Source organism: Solea solea, chromosome 10 (assembly GCF_958295425.1).
Source record: "Solea solea chromosome 10, fSolSol10.1, whole genome shotgun sequence".
NCBI lineage: Eukaryota > Metazoa > Chordata > Actinopteri > Pleuronectiformes > Soleidae > Solea > Solea solea.
This window is the reverse complement of record NC_081143.1, coordinates 18264197-18292054: the sequence shown is the minus strand read 5'-3', so window position 1 is coordinate 18292054 and position 27858 is coordinate 18264197. Positions and strand designations below refer to the sequence as shown.

Sequence of the window (27858 nt, the reverse complement as noted above, 5' to 3'; positions counted from 1 at the left end):
AGTATACACTGCACAGGTCACGTTAGATGTTTATAATGTGTTAAACATGGTGCAGCACATTTAGCATTTGCACAAACTGTAAACATATCTATGATTTCAAATTTCCTGTTTAAGTCACAGGGATTTGCATTTTTAATAATGATTTAGAGGTGAAAAGCTTTGCTCTGACAGCAATGGACTTACGTCTTAACTACTCTTTCTCCAGAGCACATGTCACTTATCAGCACTGACACCCAGTCAGGTGAAAATACGTCTTCTCAGTCTTGGCCATGACAAACATCAGGCCAGAGGAAGGAGATGGCTCATCTTACTGGTGGAATAACAAAAATTTAGTTTTTAGTGTTTAGTGTTATAATAGCTACATTGTGTGGTGCTTGGGTTGTTTCTAAGACACGCACCATTTGTAAAAGAACACTGTACTGTATGTAGGCCAATGCCATTACCAGATGTGAGAGAAGGGGGCTGACTTCCTGTGGTGCTTCTTCAAGGACGCTTCTTCCATTCACGCAAACTTCAAATATACACCGATATGCTTTCATGGATGAAAATAAACCAAAAGCCACTTATTTAAGAAAACATTTTTATTTCTTTTATGAAAAGAAAAAGACACTAGCTCTCTCACTGTTAAACAAAAATAGATATAATTTACAATATAGATTATATAAAAATGTTATCAGCAATATCAAACGCCTGCTACATGTATTACAGTACAAAAAGAGCATACCGTCTCATTCATTCATTATGGTTTGAAAAGACTTCACTAAAATAACAGCTGTACAAAAACTGATGTCAAACTCATTTCATAATAGGAAAAGCTGTACACCTCAAACTACAATCAGACATATTCTGTTAACTAGGCAAACAGTGAAGGGGAGTATTAGACTAAAAATTTGCCCTGTGTCTGTGTGGTTTAAGTTTATAGGTATATTGTCCTTAATACTCCTGATGCAGGCCGAGGATAAAGATGATTAACTACATATTTACTGAACCCATTCACCTGATCATTTATCAGACTTATTCTTACAGGCGATTGCAGCTGTTTTGACAGCAGCAAGTGACAATGACAAAAACATTACTCACATTATTTGATGTCATTTAGTTGTTGTTGAAGTTTTCCTGCAGATGACACACTAACATTTCAGAAATCATCTCTGGGTAACACCTGTCATTTGAGAACAGTGGGGGATTGTAACTTTCTGCCTCCCACGTCGATGCCACATTTTTTTTCTCCATCATGTTGTTTGTGTAACAGCATTTCGCTATCATTCCTGTTACCTTTTTCTCCCCCTGTCCCCTGCATAACATACACAAACATGTGTGGAGGTGCTGCATAACTTTATCATCACTCATCAACTATACTAAACATCATATTGTCTGTTAAGGCATTTCGATAAGAAACTGCAAAGAAGAAGAGGGAAGATACTCTTTCAGTCATGCCAGTCCTTGTGTTCTACAGAACTGTCCTTCCAGGCTTTATTATCCAAGTCTGCTGCTCCATTTATTGTGATATTTCAGTGCAAATTAGTTAAGGAGTCTCATCACTTGCATTCAATCGTTACGGTTTGTTTATATTTGAGCAGTATCCATTTCAATCCACAATTAAGTTTCCTTTGGAGTTTGATGATGTGCCTATATTGCTGTAACTGCAGCACATTCGATGTGCCATGGTAAGATCTTTTTCATTGTACTTAATTCCTCCATAACATCTGTTATTACTGCTAATGCTACATAATGTCTTCTGTTTAGTGGGAAACCCATTCACACATTTTTGGTCTCAACCCTTGAGTCTGTGTCCTTATGATTTGAAGAGTTTGGGGTAAAGAGCTTTGATTGGAGAGGGTGTGGTGATAACATTCCCAGAGGAAATGGTCGTCTCCAGTCCCCCCTCTAACTTCTGGGAAGCCACCTCAGTCTTACTGAAACTGCATTCCAGGAATGGCATCCCGATCTTCTTCACTTGTCCATCTCTGGTCATCAGACATGGCCGACAGAGCAGCCTCAGAATGGCTCTCCTCATGTCTTTACTGGTCAGGGTGTAGATGATGGGGTTGAGGAGTGAGTTGACCATAGCTACTCCGAGGAAGTAATCAGCCTTGTAGAGCAGGCTGCAGCTGCGGATTGGACAGAAAAAGTCCAGGAGGAGGAGAAGGAAGAGGGGCAGCCAACAGGCGATGAAGACACCCAGCACAATGGTGACTGTCTTGAGGAGGGCGATGTATTTCTGTGACTTCCTTGCTAAGCCTTTCCGGATGCTACCCGACAGTCCCAGTCGCTGACGCTGTGTGTTGATGCGGACAATGCGGAAAACTCTGGCATAAAGCACCACGATGGCTAGGAGCACTGCACTGAACACGGATACGCAGCAGAGGATGTAGCTCTTTGCATAAAGTGGGAGAACTGTTGAACACTGGTCCAGCCTGTGAATGCAGTTCCACCCCAGAATTGGTAGGACCCCTAGAAAGCCTGAGAGGGCCCAACTTGCACCAATCAGTGCCAACATCCGCCCTCGCTTTGCTCCGTGGTATGGCCTCATTGTCACCATAGTAACATGGCGCTCAATTGCGATGGCCAACAAACTGATGATAGATGCAGCCAGAGTGATGAAAACCCCTCCCTCCCTGAGGAACCACAGCAACGGTGTCAGTTTCAAACTATTAGGTCCAGACATGATAATGTTGGCCATGTATGTAATCCCAGCCAGTAGATCAGAAAGAGCTAGGTTACCCAGCAGGTAATACATGGGCAGATGGAACTTCTTGTTCCTCCAAATGGCGATGAGAACCACAGCATTCTCTAGGACGATGAGGAGACACACCACCAGGAACGCAATGCCCTCAGGTTTGAGACCCTCACGGTAGCGGTCTTTCTGTAGCTTGCCAGTGTAGTTGTAATGTTCCACAATGACAGAATTGTCGTGGTACTCCCAGAAGAACTGTAAGTAGCCAGGAGAGGAGGGAGTAGGGAATGTAGGGAATATGGATGCAGAGGGGGATGTCTCTGTATATGCAGAACTCCAAGCCTCCATGGTTTATGTTGCCTTTCTTCTCTTCAGCCTGTCAGTGGCTATAAAGTCATTTTCGCTGACATGCTTTTAGCATTTGGGGCTTTGGAGGATTTGTCCCAGAAACAGAAGACGCACAAGGTGCAGTCTTCAGATCCCTCGATGTTGTCCCTTCTGCCAAAAGACGGTGCTCTTGAGCTCTGCTTGCCTGGTTAGTGGGTCCAAACCCTGCGGAAACACATGAAAATGCAGTTCTTTAGTGAATATACCTTTTTTTTTTTTTTTTACATTAACTTAGTTTACACTGAAACTTTAAATAACAATCATTGAAATTCATGAACCACATTTCCAGTTCTTGAGAATCAAAGTGTCAGCTGCTCTTGTGGTCATGAAGGGGGCTTTTGGGGCTAAATGCTTCAGTCTGAGTCACATTCACAGATGATCCAATGAATTGTCATGGTATGAAGCTGAACCCACTGACATGACCTTATGTTGTCTTTTAAAACAATAGAGACTGAGATGATTGAGCAATGATGCTGATTATGTGTGCAGAGCAGAATGTGATGCAAAAAGAAAAGCGAACATTTTGAAGTCAAACAACATTTAGTCAGCATAAGGTTGTTCGGGAGAAGAGAACCATCCCAACATATGCACATCATTTGGGCACACATGCAGCTGCTTTCCCCTCCAGCATCATCGTTGTACTTTCACAGTATAGATGAGGTGTGTTTGAAGTGCCCCACACATGCCAATACACTTTAAAGACTGAAACACTAAAAGCTGCGGTTGAATTATTTTAGCTTTTACGCTGAAAACAATCAGGGGTGATTAGGGTTGCATTCCTGAGCCTCTGTCGTGTGAGGGAATGTTTTCCTCATTTCTCGAGCCATATGTTAACATTTAACAAATGGTCTGGAGATTGTAACCTTTCCAATATGCACCCAGGAATTTGAAAAATGAATGAAAAACCTGACCACGCTTGGACAAACAGCTGAGAGCTGAGTGTGGAGAAGTACGGATAGAAGATGAACTATTTCAATTTCACCCCACTAGCATTTGGAGATGAGTGATAAGATTTTTTTTAATACTTAACATTTAAAATATCATCATTAACAACAAAAAATTCACAGCATGCACCATTAACAATAATAGTAGTTTAAAATACATAAAATCACCAATGTGATGTACATGGCTTCATAAGTCCAGCGTAATCATGACACAAATTTAATTGCATTAAAACATATTTGAAACAAAAATCCCATCTATTACATATTACATATACAGCAGAGGTGTATATACAGCAGATGTGTATATACACCGCTGCTGTATATACACCTCTGCTGTATATACAGTCAGACATGGAAAATTACAGAGAAATAATATTGTGGTTGTTGCAGCACTGACCTGATTCTGCTCTTCATTTGCTCTTTAGCGAGGGGAATTCAAACACAAGCACCAAGCACCTCACAGTCAAACTGAGAGTGAAGTGAGACCTCAGTTGAAACATGCAACAGCTAGAGGGGGTTGGTCCTTCCTCGCTCTCTCCCTCCCTCCCTCTCTCTCTCTCTCACACTCTGAAATTTGAGTGACACATATACTAATATAGCAAAGAACATTTCTTCAACTATCTTGACTTGTTGTCAAACAGGAACAATTGTTGGATTAGGATGTCAGCGATGCCCACCAATTCAATCAGCCACAACATCTGAGATGATGTCAAATTTCAAAGTTCACACAGTGATCTACAGGCTCAAGTAATCTACAGTCTATGATCTGCAGGTTAACACAAATAATAGGTGATATAAGCTGAATCTAATCATTAAAATGCTTTCTGGTGCACAATAACCTGATGTTTGACCTTGCTAATATGGGGCTCCTTAAAAAGCCCTCAAAATATTACGTACGTACTTACATAATAATAAGTAGTCTTTCCATCTAGTAATGTCCTTACTGTATGTTAATATTCAGCAGAATGACAATAACACAAATCTTGAATTTGAATAAATCCAGGTATACGTGTGTCCTAAGTAAACTCTTCAACTTTCTGAAGTAAAAATCTTGCTGGAAGAACCAGTTTGCAAGCGAAACGGCTTAGTATCACTTACCCAAACTTTGTGAAAGTGAAATGATATGTGGATGCCTAAGGTTTTGTATTTCTGAACTTCCTGATTTTGTTTACATTTCGATTTGTTGCTCCCACGATTATCCGTTTGCAAGCCCTACTTATGCAGGCAGCTGAGGCGGGGAGAGAAGCGATCTGATTCACATTCACAAGTCGTAATGGTGGGATTCCAAATTCCCAGCGCCTGTCAGAGAGATTGCAGCATGCAGTGACACGCATCAGCGGCTCACCTGCACAGCCCCCTGCAGGGCCTGCAGAAGCTTTATCAGGAGAAAAAAACAGAGTAGGGCGGAGGTGAGAGGGCTGCTGGATCAGCCTCAAATCAAATTTGTATTGCTTTTGTTTCCAAGCTGGTGCTCTGTACTCTCTGCACATGCTTTAATGCATTTCATAGTGCAGGTGCAGGTATGTTCCAACAAATGTCTTTTCTTTACCCACAGTTTTTCGACAGTTGGAAATCCTGCTCTTCATCCGGCTGCTCCTCTGATGTGTTACATGACACTGTGTGACTATTCAAACAGAATCTCCCTTCAGCCAAACCTGTTTGTTGTGGTATTACCTGAATAATTCTGCGGCTCTATTGTTTTTGTGTCTGTCTTTGTTTTTTTTTATATATCCCACTTCTATATCTCTTCTATAGTCTACTCTGATTGTGTCGGCCTTGCATGTTCTTCATCATTCAGCTTGTGCTCGTGTCTGACAGGGTCAAGTGGCAGCTTTTTTCAAGCCCCCTGATATTGCCAGTTAAGTGCGACTGTTGACATACCGCCACACACTGAATCAACAGATCTAACGGTCAGAATTCCCCGCACCAATGTTCATCCAGGCTTTGTATTGAAAAAGGATCAAACTGAGCCACTGGCTGAAATAAAAGCACCTATCAAAAAAGCCTTGCTATGTCCTGTTCAAGTCATGCTAGAAGGCTGCTTTGTCTGTGTTTGCACTCAGGACTATCTAAGTCATATAGATTTGTGTATAGTTCCTGTCGTCGAGGAAAGGGAAGTCAGCGGGTGAACTGTGCATCTCTCTGCGTCTGTGTAAATGTAACATGTTTGAGCAGCCACACTCCCTGCTGTGTGTGGGAGATGAGCCTTGTCCTTAGATCATTAAAGAGCAATATCCTGTTGGGGTATATTCAAAAGCCTCACATCAAAGCCTCTCATAGAATCGAGACCCTGACTCTGACAGGATAAGTAGTCTAGCAGATCTACAGTACTCACACACACTATCCTGCACAAGAAGTAAAGCATGTTCTCTTTCATCTCGTCTTCTTATTCACTTACTCGGTATCGTCAGTGTGTCTGCGTCCTCGTTGGACATGTTGGTGTCTTTCTGTCTAGTTTTACTCTTCCAGTCTTACTCTCCAGTTGAATCGCTTCCAACGTGCTTCTGTTTTGTTTACTCTTACTACGCTAGAAATACACACACACAATATTCCAGCTGAGCCAGCTCCTCGTGGGTGTGGACATAATGTTGACCCTGCTGAACTAGTTATGTGACCAACAGCACCTGTTTGTGGTGCATGAGGGGTTTATATTTGACCACAGCCACCACGCTGACTAGATTCTACTGAGGCGGGGATGTTATGGTGGCTTATGTAAGCTGGCAGTGCTGGTGGCAACAGGTTTCAACAGTAGCGTTAATATTTTTATGCCCTTGATGTTTTACCACCCGTGTGGAGAGGTAGGCCATCAGATAGTGTGGGAAATCAGGACCACCTACAATGTGTGAGCTTTGAAAGCATGTACCTGTAATGGCATTGTGGTATTTATTTCATGTTTTGGAGGTAGCTTTTGGCCCGATCGTGAACCTGGCCCTCACTTCCTCTCAGTGCAATAAAACTTTCCTACCCAGGTGTTTTTTATTTATTTTAAAATTCAATTAAAGTTCTCCTATGCTTTCTTCCTCATAAACTAAACAATCGAGGCAGGGGCTTTTCAAAGGCTATTGCACCACTGCTTCTCCTGCAATCTATCACCACTCCTGTCCTCAGTTGTAATCCACTGATAAGTCACAAAAATTAAACAAGCCAGACCAACACTGTGACGATAAGACAGCATTCCTCACTGCTAGCATTTGTATCTTTCTAGTCCCTTTTTTTGTCCCGTCACACACACACAGAGCATCAGATTGTCCCTCTCCACTTGGACACTGTCCCCTGCTCTCCACATTTCCATACAGCCTCACTGAAGCGCGGTGTTTACTTTCCAGTACCCAATCACTGGATGAGCTCAGGGGGTTGTGTTGCATGACCTAAGACAGTCCAGCCCACTCATCAGTACATTGTTTGTTTGGATTCTCCGGCAGTCTTGCTGCGGTTTGGGGTCCACTCAAAGGCGATTTATGAGGTTATGTGGTCCTTTGAAGAGATGGGCTGACACTGCAGCTTCAGAAGGCAGGATGAGTTAAGAAATGAGTTCAGAGGAAGGGAGGGAGGGGAGGATTGCGGGAAAGGGTACAAGTGATCTGGTCTTCTTCTGACGACAGCTGAGTGCGTTGCTGGGAGATGCAGAGAGAAGCAATAAACCATCTCCCAGGAAATTACCCCCTATCACTCCTGTTACAGTGATAAGAGTAGATAACGTCTTTGGCAAAAAGAAACCATTGATCCCTGTGAGTGGAAGTATACCTGTACATCTGTTTTCTGTGTGTTTTTCTTTGCATGGATGACAGACATCTACACCTATCTGCAGTTTTCATGCAGTGGTTTCCATCCTCTCCTCTTGGAGGGGGATCGGGTCACCGAGCGCTCTACTGGTGAGATGCTCTGTTTTTTTTGGCTTGGCTGTGTCTCTGTGCTGAAGCTTTGTTGGTTGAGTGTGGCTGCAGTTTGGATGTGTTCACTCCAGCACTGGCAGACTACGGGGCTAACGAGAACCACATGGCGAACTTTCTTTGTTTAGTGCATGATACTGAACCTCCTCCTGGCTCCATAGAGCTTTAACCATCAAAATCAACCCTCAAGATGATGTATTCATTCCTGTGATGCCAGAATGAACACAGAATGTCACTCATAGCTCTGTCCCTGAGGTCATCTGGGTGTAACTGCCAGTTATGGACTTGACATACACACATCTCGCTCTATCACTAAACACAAGTGAAGTAATAACATTAATTAATAGTTTGGATATAGTTTTTTTTTTAATGAATAAGGCTTGCATTTGGACAAAAAAAAGCATTGGAAGGCAACATAAATAAAATAGCTCTCTATCAATTTCAAGCTTTCCACTTCATTCATATGAATCAGCAAATAAGAAATACAAGATTCTAGTACAGAAAATTCTATTACAATAGGAGGTAAGACCTTATTTCAAGAAATAGCTTGGTAATAACAATAGGGAGATAAATAAAATGAAAATGAGTTATTATTATTGGCGACCATCAGTAAAATACCTTCATATGAAAATGTTTGGGAACCAACGTTGATAAATATAATTTCATAAGAATTCAAATGTATCCATTTATCAGTAACATGGATTGGCAATATTACAAACATGTTATTGCTCGACAAGTCACTAACACAGACCAAGTTGTTACTTCCATCAATAACCTTCAAACCAACCCAGTATTGATCATTTCACCTCTTACACAAAATTATTCTTGTCGAGTAAAATTCAGAAAGTGGTCATACAAAAAATCTTATTATAAAAGAGAAAGACATTTGTGTTATATAATTTGTTTAGTCACTAGGATCCTTAAAATGAATCAGTAATATATAATATATTATATGTTGTGGTTTTCTGGATATGTGCAGTTTTATTTGCATCCATCTCATCAGATTCCACTGGGCAGAAACAAAACCCTCATATACCCCCCGAGCACTGAGCACAATAGCAGGCAGGCAACGTCAGCAAATAGCTGGTGCACTTAAAGAATGACGTAGAGACGGAAAGCCAGATATTTTCCTAAGGAGTTGGTGAAAAGTACAACAGAGCTATAAGTAAACACGGGTGTCCAGAAAGACGCTAACGTTGCTGTCTGAGGGTGGTGTAAATAAAATAAATAAGCTTTGTTTACACGTCTGCTATACCAACTTAAAAAAGATTCTTATACACGTGAGCAGCAGCACTTATGAGCAGCAGCACGTGCTACCACCGCCACCAAAGGGCTTAAAACGTTTTAACATACAAGCGTAAGCACAGCTTAACCAAGCATATTTCACAAGAATTGTGTAAGCATATAAATTCATATGTAGTTACAGAATAATACTCGCTCCTCCATATCATATGTAAATTGCTATGGGATTAAACTTTTGCAAACCCATGAACACACATAAGTTCTACCATCATGGACCCCAGGAGACACGATGGTAATCAGAGGAGATGGGCGGACAAAGACATTACAACCACACGGCAGCCCTACATGTCCCTCTGGGACGCTCACTCAGGGATTTTGTTGCTTGAACGAGTGCTGCTCTGTTTCTTTTTGGCCCCTTGAAATTCCATCTCTCTTTCTTTTGAGGGGGAAAAAAAAAAACGAAAGACAGAGCAGGAAAGCTACAAACCAGTAAGAATGTAAATGAATACCAGCTCTCCAAGTTTCAAACCCTTTCTCCGTCGCAGAATCATTTGCAAAAATGTGAAGCCGACATGCTGATAAGTTGGAGAGTGAGGAGACAAGTTCAGGCTCGAAATCTCTTGCGTTTAATTCTTTAACTTCTGCTTCTCTACTTCTCTATTTTCATCATTCAATCTCCACTCGTCCTTTTTTCCTCAGTAAGTCTTTCTCTCTGTGTTTCCATTCAGAAGGTGCTTCATAAAGAGAGGTTCAGGAAAAATGGGCAGAGCACCGGCTCAGTAAGGTTAGCATGAATGGAAGTGATTTGAAGCAAAGTCTGACTTCCTCTTTTATAAAAATTACTCCGATTTATACTGAAGGAGCATACCGCTCAAAAAATGCTGACCTCAGGTTGAAAAACAGCCCCTCACCTCTCCTTTATAGACAACTACAAAAAAGTGAAGTTGCATTAATGCTTTTAACACTTGCTCCTAATCGTGCGTTGGACAAATTGAATTAGTGTTTATTTCGATAACTTATATCAGTTCAGATTTTAAAAAATGCAGTTTCTAAATGGATTTATGTGACATTGACTTAAATGCTCTTGACACATCATCAAACACGAATCAAAACTTGATTAGAAACATTGCTACATCACTACTTCAGTGCGATGTGCAACATGTGTCACAGATGTGAGCCGTGTTGTAACGCATTTGGGATTCTACCGTTTGTGTGTCTGGTAAATAACCGCAGAGCTTCATTAATACAGCGTTTAATCAGAGCAGCAGGACATCGTTTAGCCTCCAACAGTTCTAATACATGTCATCTGCCTTGTATGACTTTAGATTTAGACTTTAGAGATGGAATGGCACAAAGCCTAAGATTATAAAAGATGACAAGTTAGAGGATATCACAACAGAAAACCATCTTCATAGTAGTTTATAGTTGAAACAGATTTGTCTTTTATTGACAATTGTCACTGTCATGTTTTCTACTCACCTCTTTATTTAGTTACTGTCTTTTCATAATTATCTATGAGTCCTTATATATATTTTTTTTTTCTACGAAATGTAAATAATAACTTTTGGTGTATTTCACTATACTCTGTTTCAACAAAGACAGCAGCTGTACAAATGTGAATGCACAAGCATAAATAAAAAAAATATGGTTAAAGACGATGATAAATCCCTGGGTCGTACTGTGTGTAAAGCCTCATGTACGATCTGAACTATTTTGTTTTGAACAACACCCCGACTCTTTCCAGCAGTCAAAGTCCATGCTCTGATGTCATTCAAACTCTGCAACCAATTACGTGCGGTTCGGAGAAATTCAGATGCAGTAACTTAATGTTTTCCCTGGTTTCCGAGCCCCCACATCTATGTGTCAGTCACCCCTCTCTTCTCCCCTCATCCCAGCAACACTACCGCCTCCCCTCCACCAGAAACCACATTTCAGAACTGCAAGCAGCTCGGTGCCGCGTCGCAGGCACACCAGCAGCTGGGTCCTGTTTCAGGGTGCTGCGGTGCAGGTCGAGTGCGGATTTTCTGAAAACCGAGTGTCATGAGTGCATCAGCAGACCGTACTAAGATGCAAACCAGCTGCTCTCTTCAGCTAATTTCCTTCACAGTGAAAAGAGAAAGAAAAGCAAAGGCATTTTAACATTTTATAATGTGAACTGCAGGGTTTCCCCTACTCCACCTTGAGTGATTGCAGCAGCAGAATATTCACATCTGCCTACATGCTCACATGTACGGGCATGCACTCACACACGAGCACAGAGAGCCACTTGGGAGGGTAAATTCTTCCAAAGCCATGTTTGACTCTTCATTTTTCAGACAACCTTTCTCTTTACCCTCAGACTTCAGGAGATCAGAAATAGCTCCAGCTGACAGACAGCAGGGACCCAGGAAATCTCCAGAGTCACAAATTTCCCTGCCACACGTGGTTCTGTAAAAAAAAACAGTTTCACTTTCTCACGTTTTCAAGGGCGTCCCAAATACTCTTCACTTGTGATTTGACTGTTTTCATTCAACTGTGACCCCCCCCCTGCTGCTTAAGGGATTGGGTTACACTGCAGTTTACGTCCATTTGAATCCTATTCTTACCGTTGTTCGTTCATCAGCAATGTGCAATCAACGTTGTTGAGTCAATTCAGCGGAGGGGGGGGGGGTTCAAATGGGCCTCATTTGCCCGAATCTAACATCATTGCACAAACCCTATGGTAGGTCTATCATATAGTTTTCCTCAAACCCACAAAACTTGTAATTTCTAGTCAAGTTGCCAAAGCGTCCAAAGATATCAAATAAGTCATGGATGAATTATAGGGTAATGTGTATAAAATTACTCACAAAGACATCAAACATTTTCCTTATTTTGTTTCATTAATTGTAAATGTAGCGCTGTGACGTGCTGGAACATGCAGATCAGAACGATACTATCTGTAAACCAGTTTTATCTTATTTTAACGCTACTTTAGGAGAAGGAGGCTATTTTAGTTTTTTTCCAGCGGCTGATAGGCCTCGTTGTTTACGGAAGCACAATTATACGAGCGACTGGGCAGCATACTCGACCCCAGATGAGTCCCCAAAGGGCCACTCTCTAACTGTTAAAGTTTGGAGAATGAGCAGGTTGTGTCTTTGCTCGCCGCTATAAACAATTTTACTGTTGGCAAACACTGCAGCCGTTGTGCTGGCCTCTGTTTGCAAGGTCTTCCTTTTTTTGATGTTTGTGCAGAGAGGGACTGATAGAGGCAGAGGTATTTTTACATGTGGCGGAGAAGCCAGGAAAAGGAGCCAGTGGTGATGGATTTCACAAGCTTCCTGATGTGCCGCCGACATTCCCACTGGGACTTGTCATCTTGGACCTTTCCCCTTTCCCACTCGCTAAAAGGTATGATGCCAGGAGCAATTTAGAAACTTTAGAAAACTCAAAGAAAGACAGTTTTAAGAAGAGAGGAATAGAAAGCTGGACAAAGGTGAAAATGACAACATAAAAATTATTATCAACTGATTTAATTATCAGGCTGACGCATATTATTTTTCTACTTCGCACAAAAAACTGCTTCAATAAAAGCACGGAAATGAGCTTTGAGTGTTTCTCTATGTGAATAGCTGCAAATATGCCAGTGTCCCAAGAGAACTGGCACTCCTCTCTGGACCTTGTTTAGTCTAGAGAGGAAAAGATCCTCAATAATTCTTCATGCTGTCATCTAGTGTCTTTTCTGCTTGTGTAACCTAAACCTTCCTTTCTCTCTGATCATGCTTTCCTCCCGGCATTTGCACCGCGTACAGTGCTCAGAGGTGAATCTCTGGCCCTGCACATCTGTGCTTATCTGTAGGAAAACATCAAACCCACTGCAGCACTGTGGCAAAAGGATTTTCTGCGTCAGCCGCGCTGCATCATTTAGCACGCTGTGTTTAATTACCTCACCAAAGACACGGTGAACAGAACATGCACTTATAGCCAGCCAGTTGGTTTGGCATTCAACTATAAATCAGTGGCTTTTCATTCTGTATTTATATGTTCTGCAGCAGCGTGTACGAGACAGAGGAACATGAAGACAGAAGGTTTCGAGGAAGGGGGATGGAAAAGCATTGTGATGAAATATTTGGCAGTGCTCAGTATGAGTGTGAGAACCCAGCTGGACATGCTGGAGGGCTCTCTCCTCCTTTTTTTTTAACTTGTCTGTGCACTTTTTTTTGCTTGAGTGTTCTCACCCATCCCTCTCTCTTACTTTCTCTGTTTCCTCTAATCCTCCTCTTCTTTAAGCCATGGGCACCATGGTCTGCTGCCAGACACTGTCCATGTCCCACGTCCCACGTCTGCTTTACAGCCGATTCACTATGTTTAACTGATGAGAAGTAATTGTGATTAGCTCAACAGGTGTAGCAGCTCATCTGTGCCCATGCAGAATATTTATTCCCCGGTGAGGAAACTTGTTTGTTGCTTTTCAGCTACAGTCGATGGTGGTGTGTGCAAATGCAATTTTTCTTCCCAATACAACCAACTGAGGCAGCTTTGTGGTAAAGGTCACCATCGGCTGACCTTCGGGGCAGTGGGTCCCATGACCTGTTGTCATGTGCTTGACTGAACCTTTCTTAAGGCATAGATAATGTGATGAGGGCCTCTTTATGCTTCAGGCACAAAATGGTCTTTGGATCATCAAACAGCAACTAAAATCTTTTATATCGAGGGCTGGTGGCCAGTTTGGTTTGGTACAGTGTAGTTTGGAATGGTAAAGCCCAGAGTCAGGCTTGCATTCCGACTGAAGACAGTACTGTGGAACTTGGTCGGCGGGATGTGTGCTGTGTGCTTGATGGCCGCGCCAGCGAGATGCATATTGTGAAGTCGTATCAGTGTGATGATATCCAAAAATGACGAAAAAAAGACTTTCCGTACCTTAGCATACCACACCGAACTGGACCGTTCCACTCGGTGGAAACACGGCTTTATTTCAGTCAGAATAGAGTGTCTTTGGCGCTTGGTCTGAACTTTGATGGTGGTCGATCACATGTTGAGACTTGATTGTGATTGGGAGGTGGAGGGCGCTAACTAAGACAAGAAGAGGGTAACACAATTACAAAGGAGCAGCAAAACGGTAGACCAACAATGGAGGTGTGTTACTGTGCAGTTGGATAAATGAAACGAGCTTTACACAGAGCGTCCCTCAGAGACAGATCGTAAAATGTGTGACATTGATGCGTCTCATGCCTCTCCATGATGATGCGGAACACTTGGGATTCAAACCATCTCTGAAGCAACATCAGACAAACTCATCAGCAAAGGTAGTTCATTAAAAATTAGATTCCAGATTTATAGAGCCAACTACTCGAAAATAGTCTAGTCTCAATCTATTCAGAATATGAGAATACAGCCTGGTGATGATGACACAAGAAAAGGAAATACAGTAACAGACAGTGTCATCAGTCTGTTCCAGTCACTGTGAATAAGAAGGAAAGAGATTATAGGACCACACTTTCCCATGATTAGTACTTCTCCATCCAGTTCAGGCCAGAACCTTGTTGGTTGGTAATATTATTTGGATGAGTCCATTAGAAACAAGATCCAGATGGCTAAAATCTCCCTTCAGGCTATCGTCCAAATTCCATCTTCTTTAAGACAGCTGACAATATCATGCCTTTATTTCTGGACAGATCTCTGAGGGAATCCATGCTACCAGGGAACGGAGCAAACAAACAGCCACAAAGTCACCAAAAGTTATCGTCACGTTCGTCCTGTTCAATTTCAAACACAGACATTAACTGTGAGATTTCAATCACTCATTTACAGGCTATGTGTGGGCCGTTACTGTACTGCAGGTGGGCCAAGTCTTTTTAATTTTCAGTTTTGTAGTTAAGTTTTAAATCGATGTAAAATATGTAGGCATAAAACAAAATCATGGTGTTTAAATGATGTGTGACCTTTCTTTTATCTTACCTAGTATAGCAAGTAATATATATATATATAGCAATATTGTGATATTTGTAAGTGTAAGTACAGGCCGAATATTTCAGTATTTGCAGTCAATGTAAATTTGTTCATTTTCATTCATAAATATGTTTTTTATGTTGATGGATACTTACGCGTATTGAGAGTGAGCACTTAAACCTTTCAAATATGACATGGAGCCCGGCCGTAATAACCACACGCATGTGTTGAAAGATATGCAAGCTCAGAAATAAAGTGAAGAGGACAAATTATTAATCTGCACTGAAGTTTTGTATCCCATCTTCACATAAGAACATTAATATATAAATGGGGAATTATTGATCCTAGTCTCAGAGTCGTGGTTTAAGGTTTGGGTGGGCCTCAGAGGATTTTCAGATTTCAAAGTGGGCCCTGGCAGTCTTGAGTTTTGGGAACGGCTGGGTTATACTAACAACTATTCCTCTCTCTCTGGGCAGTCACATGTGTCATGCCAGCAGGACATGGAAGAGTGATTAGGTGACGAAAGCTGATTAAATCTCCAGAAAGGATTGGTTTATTTTGTTTCTTAAGCAAGCACTCGGCTAAATGGAGATGTGATTTTTCCGTTTGGTTCTTAAATTATTTGTAATGTCCTCGCCACGGTTGACCTTTCACGTTTCTGTAGGAAGAGGATGTTTGCGGTGACCTTTGGCCTAATTATGAGCATGTGTATTTGCATACTAAAGTTTTCTGAGTGTGTGTGTGTGTGTGTGGGAACCTGCCCCCAGGCCTTACAGGCAGGTAGAGTCTTGGGCTTGAAAAAAAAAACATTCTCACAAAACGGAGCTCAATAGCACTATCTGTGAACTTTGACCTATGGTTTTAAGTGGTGATTCCTGAGAGCTTGTTTTCATTCCTTACATTTACCTCATTCCCACTGGCCACACCCACTACATTTAACCCCCCCTCTCACCATCCAAGCCCCAGGGCTCAGGGTCAATTTTTCCTTTTTCTGTAGAAGCAATCGTTTATTTTTCTCTGCCCCGGCTCTTCACAGCCGCATTAGCGTCAATTCACACAATTTAACCAGAATGTATGAAGAGTTAGCACGTTGCCGCTGTCCAGCCAAAAATGCATTTGAGCTAATAGCAGCTGTTCGAGCCGGATCTCATAACACATTCACATGTTCCATTAGGAGCTGCAGTCGTGAGCCAGTGGCCGATTGACTGGCTCCAGATGTTCTTCGTGGCAGCAAAAATAAGCCTCACAGGATACAACAGAGGAGATGAGGAGATGTTTTTTTTTTCTCGAGGAGACAAATGAGAATTGTCCCTAGTGATTTTGAATACCCTAAAAGGAGGTCCACTTTTTTTTTTTTTTTTTTACCAGCTCTCAGTGTGTTGAGCTGCATTTAATCAGGAAACCTTTGTTATGCCAAATGCACTTGAGCAGCCATATCCTCGGAGCTGTCCACATAATAACACCTCAGTGATTATGTTTTATATTTTCTGGGAAAGTAAACACTTGCTGTGTGTAACTGACTTGAGTTTGGGATGTAAGCAGAGGTGGTAAGTAACTGAGTACAAAAACTTACTGACCTTCGGAAGACTGTTCCGGTGTCTGTACTTTACTAGTAGTATTTATACTTCTGACAAAGTTTCCTTTTATTCCCTACATTTAAACACAAATATCTGTACTTTCCACACCTTACATTCTTGAACAATCTTGTCACTTTAATTATAGATTTGTTTTATTTTGAAAATTATAATATTTTTCATTTGGCCAAGTTAACAAAAGAGGTTTTGTTTATCATTGAGGTTAAAAAAAATTATATTTATCTTTTACTTTGTATTTATGTTTAGTTATCAGAGCATATACTTCCCTTTGGGTAAAGAAGTTGAATCCGTACCTTTACTAGAGCTCATTTATACACTAGTATCTGTGTGTATAGTAATATCATTTCTGAATGTGAGGACACAAACGCAAAAAAAAAAAAAACACTCTTCTATTACTGTCCTCTCCAGACTTGCCTGTTAACAGGGGGCTTTTTGTGTCCTGTGGTGATTGTGTCAATGTTTGCTTGTACTAACTGTAAAACTTTCCATTGTTTGTGCAGAGAAACTGGCAGATTAGCAACATGTAAACTACTGTTGCTGGTAAATGTTGTCCAAAGCGGACAGCTGTGTTCTCTGGGAAGAGTTACCATCGTCATCACACTCTTTAGACACTTAATCAAGCTTTCATACTTTCCTCTCATGACAATACTTGATACGGTTTCTTCTTTTCCAGCTGTGAAATGATGTGTACCACAATACGGGGATGAAATGTCATTATTTGTATTCAGTCAGAATGTATATTTCTTAAAACAAGTGATCCAAAACCCTTCTGCTGAGCTTCTTTACAGATTCAACAAGCCTCTGAGATAACAGACGAAAAAACCCAAAAAACAATCAGACATAATCTTTTTGTCTATTTGATTTTTTCTTTTTTAAATAAAGCTCAAAACCTGCAGAGACTTTTTTTTGCATCAGTTCTGGTAGCGCAGTCTTACTGGAGCTCCGGGGCTAATGACAGCTCAGTGAAATAAAGTTTCACCAGCTGAGAATAGAACTGTCAAACACTGTAGAAAGGCCACTTTTAAGCACCATGCAAGTGAATTAGCACTTTAAGCCTCCTGTATGTTATAGCTTCAAATCACATACATGAGTCTTTCATGTTACTGGCGTCAAAGCAGCCATGATTTCTGGTCATTTTGCTTGCAAGGATCAAGGGTTTTCTGTCCAAACAAAACACAGACAATGTTGTTCATGCTTTCATTTTCAGCAGACTAGATAATTGTCATGGTGTCTTCACAGGTCTTAGCAAAAAAAAATCAATCAGGCAGCTGCAACTGGTCCAGAATGCTGCTGCCAGAGTCCTGGCTCCAGAGTCCAGGAAACTGGACCATATCACATTGGTTCTTACGGATCACTACACTGGCTTCCTGTGAGTCACAGGATAGATTTCAAAATCTTACTCTTGGTCTTGAAAGCACTGAATGGTCTTGGACCAAAATACATCCTAGACTTATACATACCCTATGAAGCACCCAGGCCTCTAAGATCACCAGGGACTGGTTTACTGTGTGTTTCCCAGAAGCAGAACCAAACGAAGCGAAGCAGCATTCAGTTACTCTGCTCCTCACCTGTGGAACAAACTTTCCGAAATACCTGCATTATTGTTTACTGAAGCTTTCTCTTCAATTTTCAAATAATAATTTTGGTGCATTTTTAAGACAAGAGTGAATTGATAACTTCTATTATTCTAGAAGTTATCTATTAACTTTTTTTTGCGATTAATATAATTTTAATGTCTTCTTCATTTAATGGATTTCTGTGTCGGTGGAGAGCCACCTTGCATTTCCACATGTGCAAACATATGCGCGGCGATCTCACAGAGTTCATTTTTTTATGTTCTTTCATTCTTTGAGCACTACGTTGTATATGTATACCTGCGGAACCTCTTCACATATAACCTCAAGCAAGTTTCAGTGATTGCCGTCTTCTTCTTCAGACCAAAAAGTGTGTAGAACCATCTTGACTTGAAAGTGTTTTGCTACAGGATGCTTATGCAGTTGGCATGTACGGTCCATGCTGATGCAAACTGTATGGGTGCTTGGGCTTGAGCGATGAGTGGAATTACTCATTGTTTCACTCACCTGCTCTATTTGCTGCATGGTGCCAATGAATGTGTAAGTTACTGTTGTGTCACGCTGTGTAGTTTTTAAAAGCCCGTCCGCTCATCTGTGCTTAGTTAACACTAGTTGTGTTCTCTTGTGGTTCACGTGGCTCTGGTGTCTGTAGTTAACTGCTCCTTAAGCAGTTAAGCCTAATATAAATCTTCAATTCTAAGCAGAACTTGAGTTGAGAGGGGGCTTTCCACATCATAGCAGGTAATTGGAAGAACTGGTGTCTGGGGAGTCTTTTAATGATACAATCACTGGGGTCTTGTATTTGCTTAATGGTGCCAATATGGTTAACATCTGCTTGCTTACAGTGAAACGTGTACAAGATGAGGAAGAATTGAATAGAACTCTCCATAATCATTTCATTTGTGTCTCATGATCTCTATGTGTAGCACACATTTGCTGTATGAAAACTCATTATTAGCCAACATTTCTGGAGCAAACAAACACATTTCTTCCAGTAATGTGCTGACATTGTGTCTGATAAACACCCGATGACGAGCCTCCTTCTCAACTTCAGCTCGCACAAAATGTTTCCATGTAAGAGTAAGCACATACACAATCAAAGATTTAACCATGTGTGTGTGTGTGTGTGTGTGTGTGTGTGTGTGTGGTGTGAGTGTGGTGAGGGATACTGGTCTTAATGATCTTTGGCGTCAAATGATGGAGTGACACTGTAATGGTGTCATAGGATCCTCCGTTTTTCATTAACAGCACTCTAAGTAATCCCATTCTGTTAGTTGCTGCTTTAATGACATGGAATTAAAGTCAAGTACAAAATGTTGCAGTCGACAGACAAGTGCCTGCGCAGTCTATAGGTGATGTCACGTCCTCACTGAATGACAGAGAGAGAGAGACATTCCCTAAATTCTTGCTGCAGACTGTTACTGTTCCTGTGGCTATGGTCACAGTTAGGTTAAGTGTCTCCACTAAGTCTTATCAGTGGCTGACTGACAGATCCTAGTTTGAAACCTCAGTGAGTTACGGCTGTTTTTTACAACATGACTCACTCTTGACCACCAGTCACTGTATATTTAAAAAATGTTACTCCCAAGAGCCAGTTTAAAAACATCTCAGTTGTCACAGTGTTGGCAGGAAAATAGCAGAGGTAAAGTAAAACCTTTGTCTTAAAAAGTTATTACACGTTCTCTCCTGCATTAAACTTGACTCAGTTATGTTGCAGTGACTGCACACTATGTGCACCAATTTCCACTAAAGAGTATTTGCCATTTTGGTGTCGCCACAGCCAGATTGTGTGTGAGCATTGAATGCACTCGTTAAAGATTCAGTAGGCGGTATTTTTGGCACTATTTATTAATAATGTATTAATAATGTGATTTGAGAGAGCGACACTTCAGGTCCTCCTCTGGGCCATGTTTACAGTACAACCTCACAACTAAATCTGGATGGAGAAAGTACGTCTGTACACGGGACAGAAAACCTGTGGATGAAAGTCAAAGAAATATTTTCTTTTCAGGATCTTGCCTACTGCTGCTTTACGTAATTACGACTAACACAAAGATCCTAGGACTAATAGACCAATACCCATACATTAGAATAATACTGGGGTATCACTCTCCCACTATGAAGAACAAAGATAATAGCATATTTTTATCAGTGCCTTGCCAAGTTGATCAAAAGTGGTCAGAAAGCATGTCTATATACAGTAATTATTTAAGTCATCTACCTCTAAACAGTCTAATTCATTGAGAACCATCTCACGACTAGTACCCCACAGGAGCATTACAATAAGAAGTGGACATGCTCTCAGACCTGGAGCTGGAGCTTCTGGCAGCAGAGTGTGTCCACAGTTCACTTTAGGTCGAGATCAGTTCACAAGGCCTGACAACAATTGATAAGTCCGTCATCATGACACTGTGATACATTTTCACACAAAACCGGAGGTTTTTTTTTCTCTGCAACAAGCTCTCTTCTGAGAACTGTGTTGGTATGAATCCAGTCCATGTTGTCATCCTTCTAATGACAACTGTAAAGTTATTGAGTCCCACGCCCACTCTGTGTAAACAATCTGAGTTGTTCAGTTCTGATTCTAGACAACTGGAGCCATTACCATCCACCACAGAAACCCAAGGCTCTCTCCTTGTTAAAGACTTGCCATCATCCATGGTCGTTTTCATAAGCCCTTCTACTCCCTCCTCTGCTTCCCGTCCTCCCTCCCTTTCTTCCCCGATCACATTCTTTGTGGGTTTGGGGTTGGCAAGCGTTAGGCGTCACAGAAATTGAGGCCCACTATGTCTTTACTTCTCCCTCTCCATTTCTCTTTTACTGTTCCCCCTCTTCTTCCTCTCTCCTTCCTTCCTTTGCGCCTGTTCTTAAGACTGGGCGTTCACATGAAGAAAGCCTTAATGCCAAAGCACATGTCAGAGAATAACAATGAGAGAGAAAGGAGGCCAAGATGTATAGACTCCAACGGGTCGGTACCCAGGTAAGAATGTGAGCCTTCCAGAGGAGACCATGGTTTGCGGGTGCGGCCCACTGGGCTTTGTAGCCTGGAACAGGGTGATTTACCTCACACAGACAGAACCCGCTGAACTAAAAACACACAGAGACATTCACTTAGATGCTTGCCAGAACAATAATATGCACACACTGATGTTCTAAATTCTCTATTTCCTTTTGTTCTGCAGCTGCAATTTTAGGTAAGCAAATCCTAACAAGTAAAAGCCTTGTTTACAAGTTTGATATTCAACTTCAACTGGTGAGAGATCAACAGACAGTCAATGGAAACATGCGGCGATAGATAACGAGCAAGAATGCTGCTGAAGATGGAAGGCACACACGCACTGTTTTATGAGCAGTGTGTGTGTGTGTGTGTGTGTGTGGGAGGGGGGGCAGATGGACCCCTGCAGATGTCAGTAAAGGAGGCCTTTGTTGATAAGAGTGATGGATGATGTTCGATCGTATCTATTTTATACAGACTTAAAGTTGGGTCTGGGGTAAATGGGGAAAGTGCCGCACTCTATTCATCATGTGATGAATGAATGAAGGAAAAGGGAGAAAGGATACTAAGAGATAGCACTGTTTGAACACCACTTGTTTATGAGGAGTTCTGCTCCTTACATGGGGCTTTTTACCAAACGCCTTTCAACATAGCATGAAACACATGATGGAAATGGGAGTTGGTAAGAGAACAAGGGTAATTATCGGATCGGTGGGAGTTTAAGAGTCATGAGGGAGTGTAGTCTGTGTAACTGGCATATCCTCCCTTTCTGTGGTTTTATATGAATCATTAAGAAGAGTTTACAGACGATTTTCATCACTAGTTCTCACACATGTACTCTGTATTGTGGCTGTTGTGCAAACTCAGAGAATGAACTTGCCGTTTCACCTCCCTGTGGCTCCTGCTTACTGTGCATGCTTTGCATATATATGAAGCATATCTTCATATTGTGCACAGATGGCGAAGCTGACCTCTTGAGGCACAAATTGTTAATTTTCTGTGCAGGTATACATTAGTGACAGGCTTCCTGAAAAATGTTGCTTTTCGAAAAAACATCTGCTTGCAGTCTCTGCCCGGACCGGTTTGACTCACAGCCACCACCTCTTTGTGCCACTGACATTTGCCATGTGCAGTGCAGGAAAAAGGGAGAGTTTAAAGTGGCAAAGTGCCACCGGTGAGGAAACATGATCCAGGGCACCATCCTTCCACACCAATTGTCTCCCCTTGAAACACTCTGCAGCCTGTCTTTGTGAAACAAAACTTTATTTAACTGAAGTTGACCCGGGGCTGACTGTCCAGCCTATCGCCCTATGTCAGCTGAGATTGGCATAGCACCACCCGCAACCCTCGTGTCGGGGATAAAGCAGTAGAAAATGGATGGATGGATGACCTGGGGCTGGACTCTCTTTTTTGCTGGAGTTGCAGCAGGTGAGTTGGGGGAGCTGGTGTGGGATCACTCATAGCTCCCCAGCGTTCTGCCTGTGTGTCTAGTGCAACTGAAAAGAATGATCTTTGGTGTATTAACATCCAGTTTAGGGTCCGTCTAATTGTTTCTGTGTTACTTTTTAAAATATTTTTTGAATTTCTTCTAATTCTAATTCTGATCATCAGCAATACATAAAGGTGTTTGGAGAAACAGGTTGAAAGAGCTGTTCTCTGTCAGAGTTTTGGGGTGCGAGTGAGAGCATGGGATGCAATAATTGCATTTTTTTCAAAATGTAGCCTGCTATTGCTACCTTGATCAGGCTGCTATCCCCAGCTATCTATCTCAAAAGGAGATGAGGATTGTTCTGAGAAAACGTTTGAGAATGGCATTGACAAAGTATTCACCCCTTCACCTTTTTTTTCTCCATTAACTCAAAGTGCCTGCAGTTCATGGATTGGTACGTTGGGAGAGAAAATGCCTCGAGGAAAGTCAAAGAGTCATTTTCCACCAAATTCTTTCCATGCAGGGAATTTCCACATACTGGTGGTGGGTTACTTTTAGACTTGTCTAAATTGTATATCTTCTGTCATTGGAATGTATACCCCCAACCCCCCCTCCCACTCTTCTTTCATGTATGTAGCCCTGACTATGTGAAATGAAACCCCCATCAGCAACTTATTAAAAACCAGAAAGATAAATGGAGTTTCAGCAAATGACTTTGTGACCAGAGATTTGGCAGACAGGATCTGTGGCTAAGCTTCCCGTAAAAGATACAGTCATTGCAGTGTCTTTTACTTTTTTTCCCCACACTAATTGTCATCTTTTTTGTGTTTATCTGTTTTCTTTTATTCATCAGTGAATAATCAGATGACACATGCACCTCTCTGTGAAGTTTTCCAGGTTTTGTTTAATTAGTGACTGACATAATTTGTCATGACGAGGAGTCTGACTGCTTGTTTACATGTATATACGCTACGTATGTGCAGGTTTATTTATTTGAGTTTTTATGAAGTAATGTAACCAGGTGCTGCTGTATAGACTTCAGAGAGCCTATGAGGTAAGTGCATTGGTATAATTAAAGGATGCAGTGTTTATATGTGTGTCCTGCAGGGGTTTGTATGCTCATCTCTATGTCTGAGTCTGACTGCTTGTTTGGATGTGTGCAGCGTTCATGCATGAGCGTTCATGTCTCGGAATGTGTATGACTAAAACTGTATTGTGCGCCGGCTTGATGTTACAGTGACAGACTAACACACCTGTTCATGTCACCTCCCGAAGTGTCTGGTTTGGACTTTTGTCTTTTATGAGGGGATCCTCAAGACAGATATCCATATAAATTTATATACCATGTCCACAGGTGATTTCACCACATGTGACTCAACACCCCTCCTGGTTGCATGTGTTGTGTACGCATACATCACACATTTGACAGTAAGCGTGGCAGTGTGCCTTTATGTGTGTGTCTGTGTAGCTGTGTCTGCAGGAAACTGTGGAGTAATAACTCACACGGTGCAGTGACAGAGTGGCTGTGATGCCCAGTGCAGATACATCATCCTGAGGTGAGGTGATGCCGTTCACAGCTGCCCCCCATTTCCAAGAAGAACCACAGCAGACCGTTCAACTGCCACCTGCCAAGCCTTTATCACCAACTCCCTGTCCTGTGTAACTGTGTGTGTGTGTGTGTGTGTGTGTGTGTGTGTGTGTGTGGACATGTTATGTAGCCACTGGTAAGAATTGCTTCATATTAACAGCAGTTTGTCTGTGTAGTTATCTTAATTTCCATAATGAAAATCAAACAAACTATTTAACACGTTCACACAAAGCACACATTGTCCCTCCCACGTAATGTTAATTTACTTAACAAATGATCATCTCAGATGAACGTTAAGCTTGTTGGTTCTTCAAAACACTTCTTTGTGTAATGTAATACGTTTCTCACTGGTCGGAAAACACAAAGTAATGAGAGTTAGTTGCCAGTTTCAGTAGGTGAATTTTCCGTTCCGGACATTTTTTTCCACTCTCTCCATCTGAAAATCTTTCAGTCTGCTGCACAAACCCTTGCAGTGTGAAAAGAATGAAGGCTTTGTTTAAGGGCTTAAGCGTTAAGCTTTAATCTTTAATCATCAGTGTGGAGAGCCTAATCTCCTCGAACGTCTTCAACCACAGCAGAGCTTGCAGTTCACACACCATCAAAGCGAGACTCAGATCATTTCACACATATTGGGATTCTCACAACACTGCAGGTACTTTCGCTCTTATTGTTTTTTTAATCATAATTAGAAAATCAAAAAACAAGAAGGAAGCTAATATAACCCGCAGAACACATAGCATTTTGGTTTAAACATACAGTATATACAGAGGGTATAAGAATGTGCAACATAAAGTGTCTTATTTCGTTCAGCACACATTCATCTGATGACGAAGAAATATTAATTTTCACTAATTATATAACCACATCTGAGCAAAGAGTACTCAAAATGTTTGAAATCGGATAGAATTTTTGAAATTTGGAAATACGTCACAGTTCAAAGTTCACTCGGCTCATTTTTGTGGAGAAAAAGAAAAGCAAAACGGTTTATTTTGTGACTTCTGCACAATTATTGCTACTTTATATCGCTACTAAAAATGCGATATAAAATGGATCATAACTTTGACTCAACAACACATAAGAACAAAAAAAGCCTGAATATGTGACCTATAAACACACCCACCCCTAGGATGTCCATATATGGAGTTGTGTATATTATTCCCACAGCAATTTACTAAGATCCGTGCCGCGTGAGCACCTAGGGTTAGACAAAAGATGCCTTGTATCCATTATACATTTATGTAATATCATTTAGTTCTCACATTGGCTGCGATATATTTTAAGGGTCACTTCATTTAAATTACAAAAATATATAAAAAAGTGATTTAATTGTATTAATTTAAATATACTTCATACAGTATAATGACTAACCCTGACCAGTGACACATGCACATTAATTAGTAACTTGCATGTGTATTTATATCAGTGTGAACAGTCATGTGCGTATTGTGGACAAAGACGGAACCAAGACTGGCCGATGAGCCACATCCTGAGCAGTCTCTTATCGTCTCTGCTGAGCTTTAGATAATAACAGAACCCATGCAGGCAGGAGACCGCACTCCCGACATGTGTATTAGGTATTAGACACACACTCACACACAAAGAGAAACACACCACAAACTGTTTCCACATCCCACATCATACCCTCCAGATAACAAAATAAACCATTTACTATCAAAAAGATGAAATTAATGGGTTGGACAAGACGAGGCACTTTCAGAGTCTTTACTATTCAGATATGAATTGACACAGATTTTTCCATCTTCAAGCTTGACAGTGGATTCAAAATTTTCCAACTGAGTACTCACATTTTATGCACATACTCTGGTGCCTGCCGTCAAGTTATGCATCAATAAAACAATACTTCAGCCACACACACAAATTCGGTTTCCTGTCTCACGCCGCTTTAAGACTTTTCAGTCTACAGGCAGCACTGATAACATTGTTTAGACTGGCTATTCTGTAGGCACGTCGGTCTGATTCCCTATAAGAAAACTGGGCTTGTGTGTTATGTTTTGGTCACGAAATGGATGTGGGATGAGGGTTCAGGAATAGAAAAGAGAGGACAAGCAGAAACAAGTACAGAAGTTAAGAAAGTAAGTAAAGAAATTATGAATTATGAGTCTTCATGAATGACGCTTCCCGTCATGGCAACAAGAGGAAGATGAGATAACTGATAACGAACATCCACGTGTGGCCTGGTGACAAAGTTTTATAATTGTCTTGATGGTACGTGCTTAAAAAGGGAGAGTTGAGGGAAGTTATCATTAGTATCATCATGGAATCTGTTATTTGGATGTCTGCCTTTTTGGGAACAGAAAAAAAAAACGTGGCTTCACTGAGTAGCAGAAGTAATAAAAAAATAAAAGAATGTGACCAGAGTAAAGAAATTGACCCACAAAACAAAACAAATGCAAGACATTAAGATGCTACTATTGTTCACTTTAAGTGGGCAAATGAGAACCATGTTGGTTCAATCGTGAGTCTTTGTGTCTTAAATACAGAGTGACCGGACAATTTGAGAATTGTTCGTGCTCAGCTAGAGCCAAAATTAGGTGAGACAGAGAGGGGTGGCGTGCTCATACACCATGGCATGGCATGCACCCATAATTTTCAATTAAATGAATATGACCACTAAAAGTAAAAGCAAACAACTGTGACCACAGTGTTTTCTAAAGGCCATTCAGTCAGTCTGCGATACATCGCCGAAGTGAGAAAAAATGTATTGCTGCAGTGAAAAAGCTGCAGTTGGATCATGTGGAGTGAAACAGTTCAGTTAGTCACAGAGTTAACACCTCTCAGTCCCCAGAGAGACATTGTACTCAGGTCGGGCTAAATGTCTCGCAGGGGCTGTGTCTGGACCACGGAGGGTCACTTACAGTCATGGTTACAACCATAAATCAACAATAACACACTGAGCTCCACAAATGGATAAGACAACATGACCACAGAGGTCTGCAGCAGATGGTCCGGCCTTCACAGAGCCACAGAGGATTCAATGGCCTTGAGTTATCAAAAAAAAAAAAAACAACCCACTACCTGCCGAGTGCCTTAAATACTACATGCAAACATACACAGGACAGAGCTGGTGTTGTTTCAAGGCAAATATTTATCTCCTCCCCCGAGGAGGTTATGTTTTTGGCCATGTTTTTGTGTCACGTCAAATGTTAGGGAGGTTACAGGCAAAGGAACAATATTAGATTTTGGTTGTGATGCTCATATGGAGCAAATACTGAACAGCACTTGGCAGAGGTCTGTGTCGCTGAGGGTTTTCTCTAATTTGAAGGGGGATTTTTTTTTTTTAAATTGCTTTTTTCCTCTATTTGTTACGAAATAAACAAACAGACATTAAAAAAAATCATGGCAACATCCTTTCTTCATTTTAGTGTCTAAACTTCTCACAGTGCTGTAAATGATTACACTTACACACATACTTTGTTCAATCTCTGGCACACACACTCTCTTTCTCTTCTCATATGAGTAAAAATCTGACCTGGAGCCGCCGTCTTCCCCCAAGAAGCATGTCAGTCATTCTTCCGCCTTGACAGCAGATAATTGGCCTGTGGTTGGCTCACAGTATTTCTAGTGGTCTCCCAAAGCCTGAGAGCAGTTGTTCCTCCGTGTCATACTTCA

General features: G+C 41.3%; 1 protein-coding gene across 2 annotated transcripts; it reads right to left on the bottom strand.

Annotated features, from left to right (window-relative positions):
• Positions 1-582: 582 nt before the first annotated feature.
• s1pr5b (sphingosine-1-phosphate receptor 5b) lies at positions 583-27858 on the bottom strand. 2 transcript variants are annotated; one of them, XM_058641017.1, is made up of 2 exons: positions 27719-27858; positions 583-3229 (listed from the first exon to the last, which is right to left on the bottom strand). In XM_058641017.1, exon 2 carries the CDS (start codon positions 3023-3025, stop codon positions 1796-1798), a length of 1230 nt encoding a protein of 409 aa, XP_058497000.1. In that variant the 5' UTR covers positions 3026-3229; positions 27719-27858; the 3' UTR covers positions 583-1795. The 2 variants fall into 2 exon arrangements, with proteins under 2 accessions (XP_058497000.1, XP_058496999.1); XM_058641016.1 differs by lacking the exon at positions 27719-27858 and adding an exon at positions 4406-4552.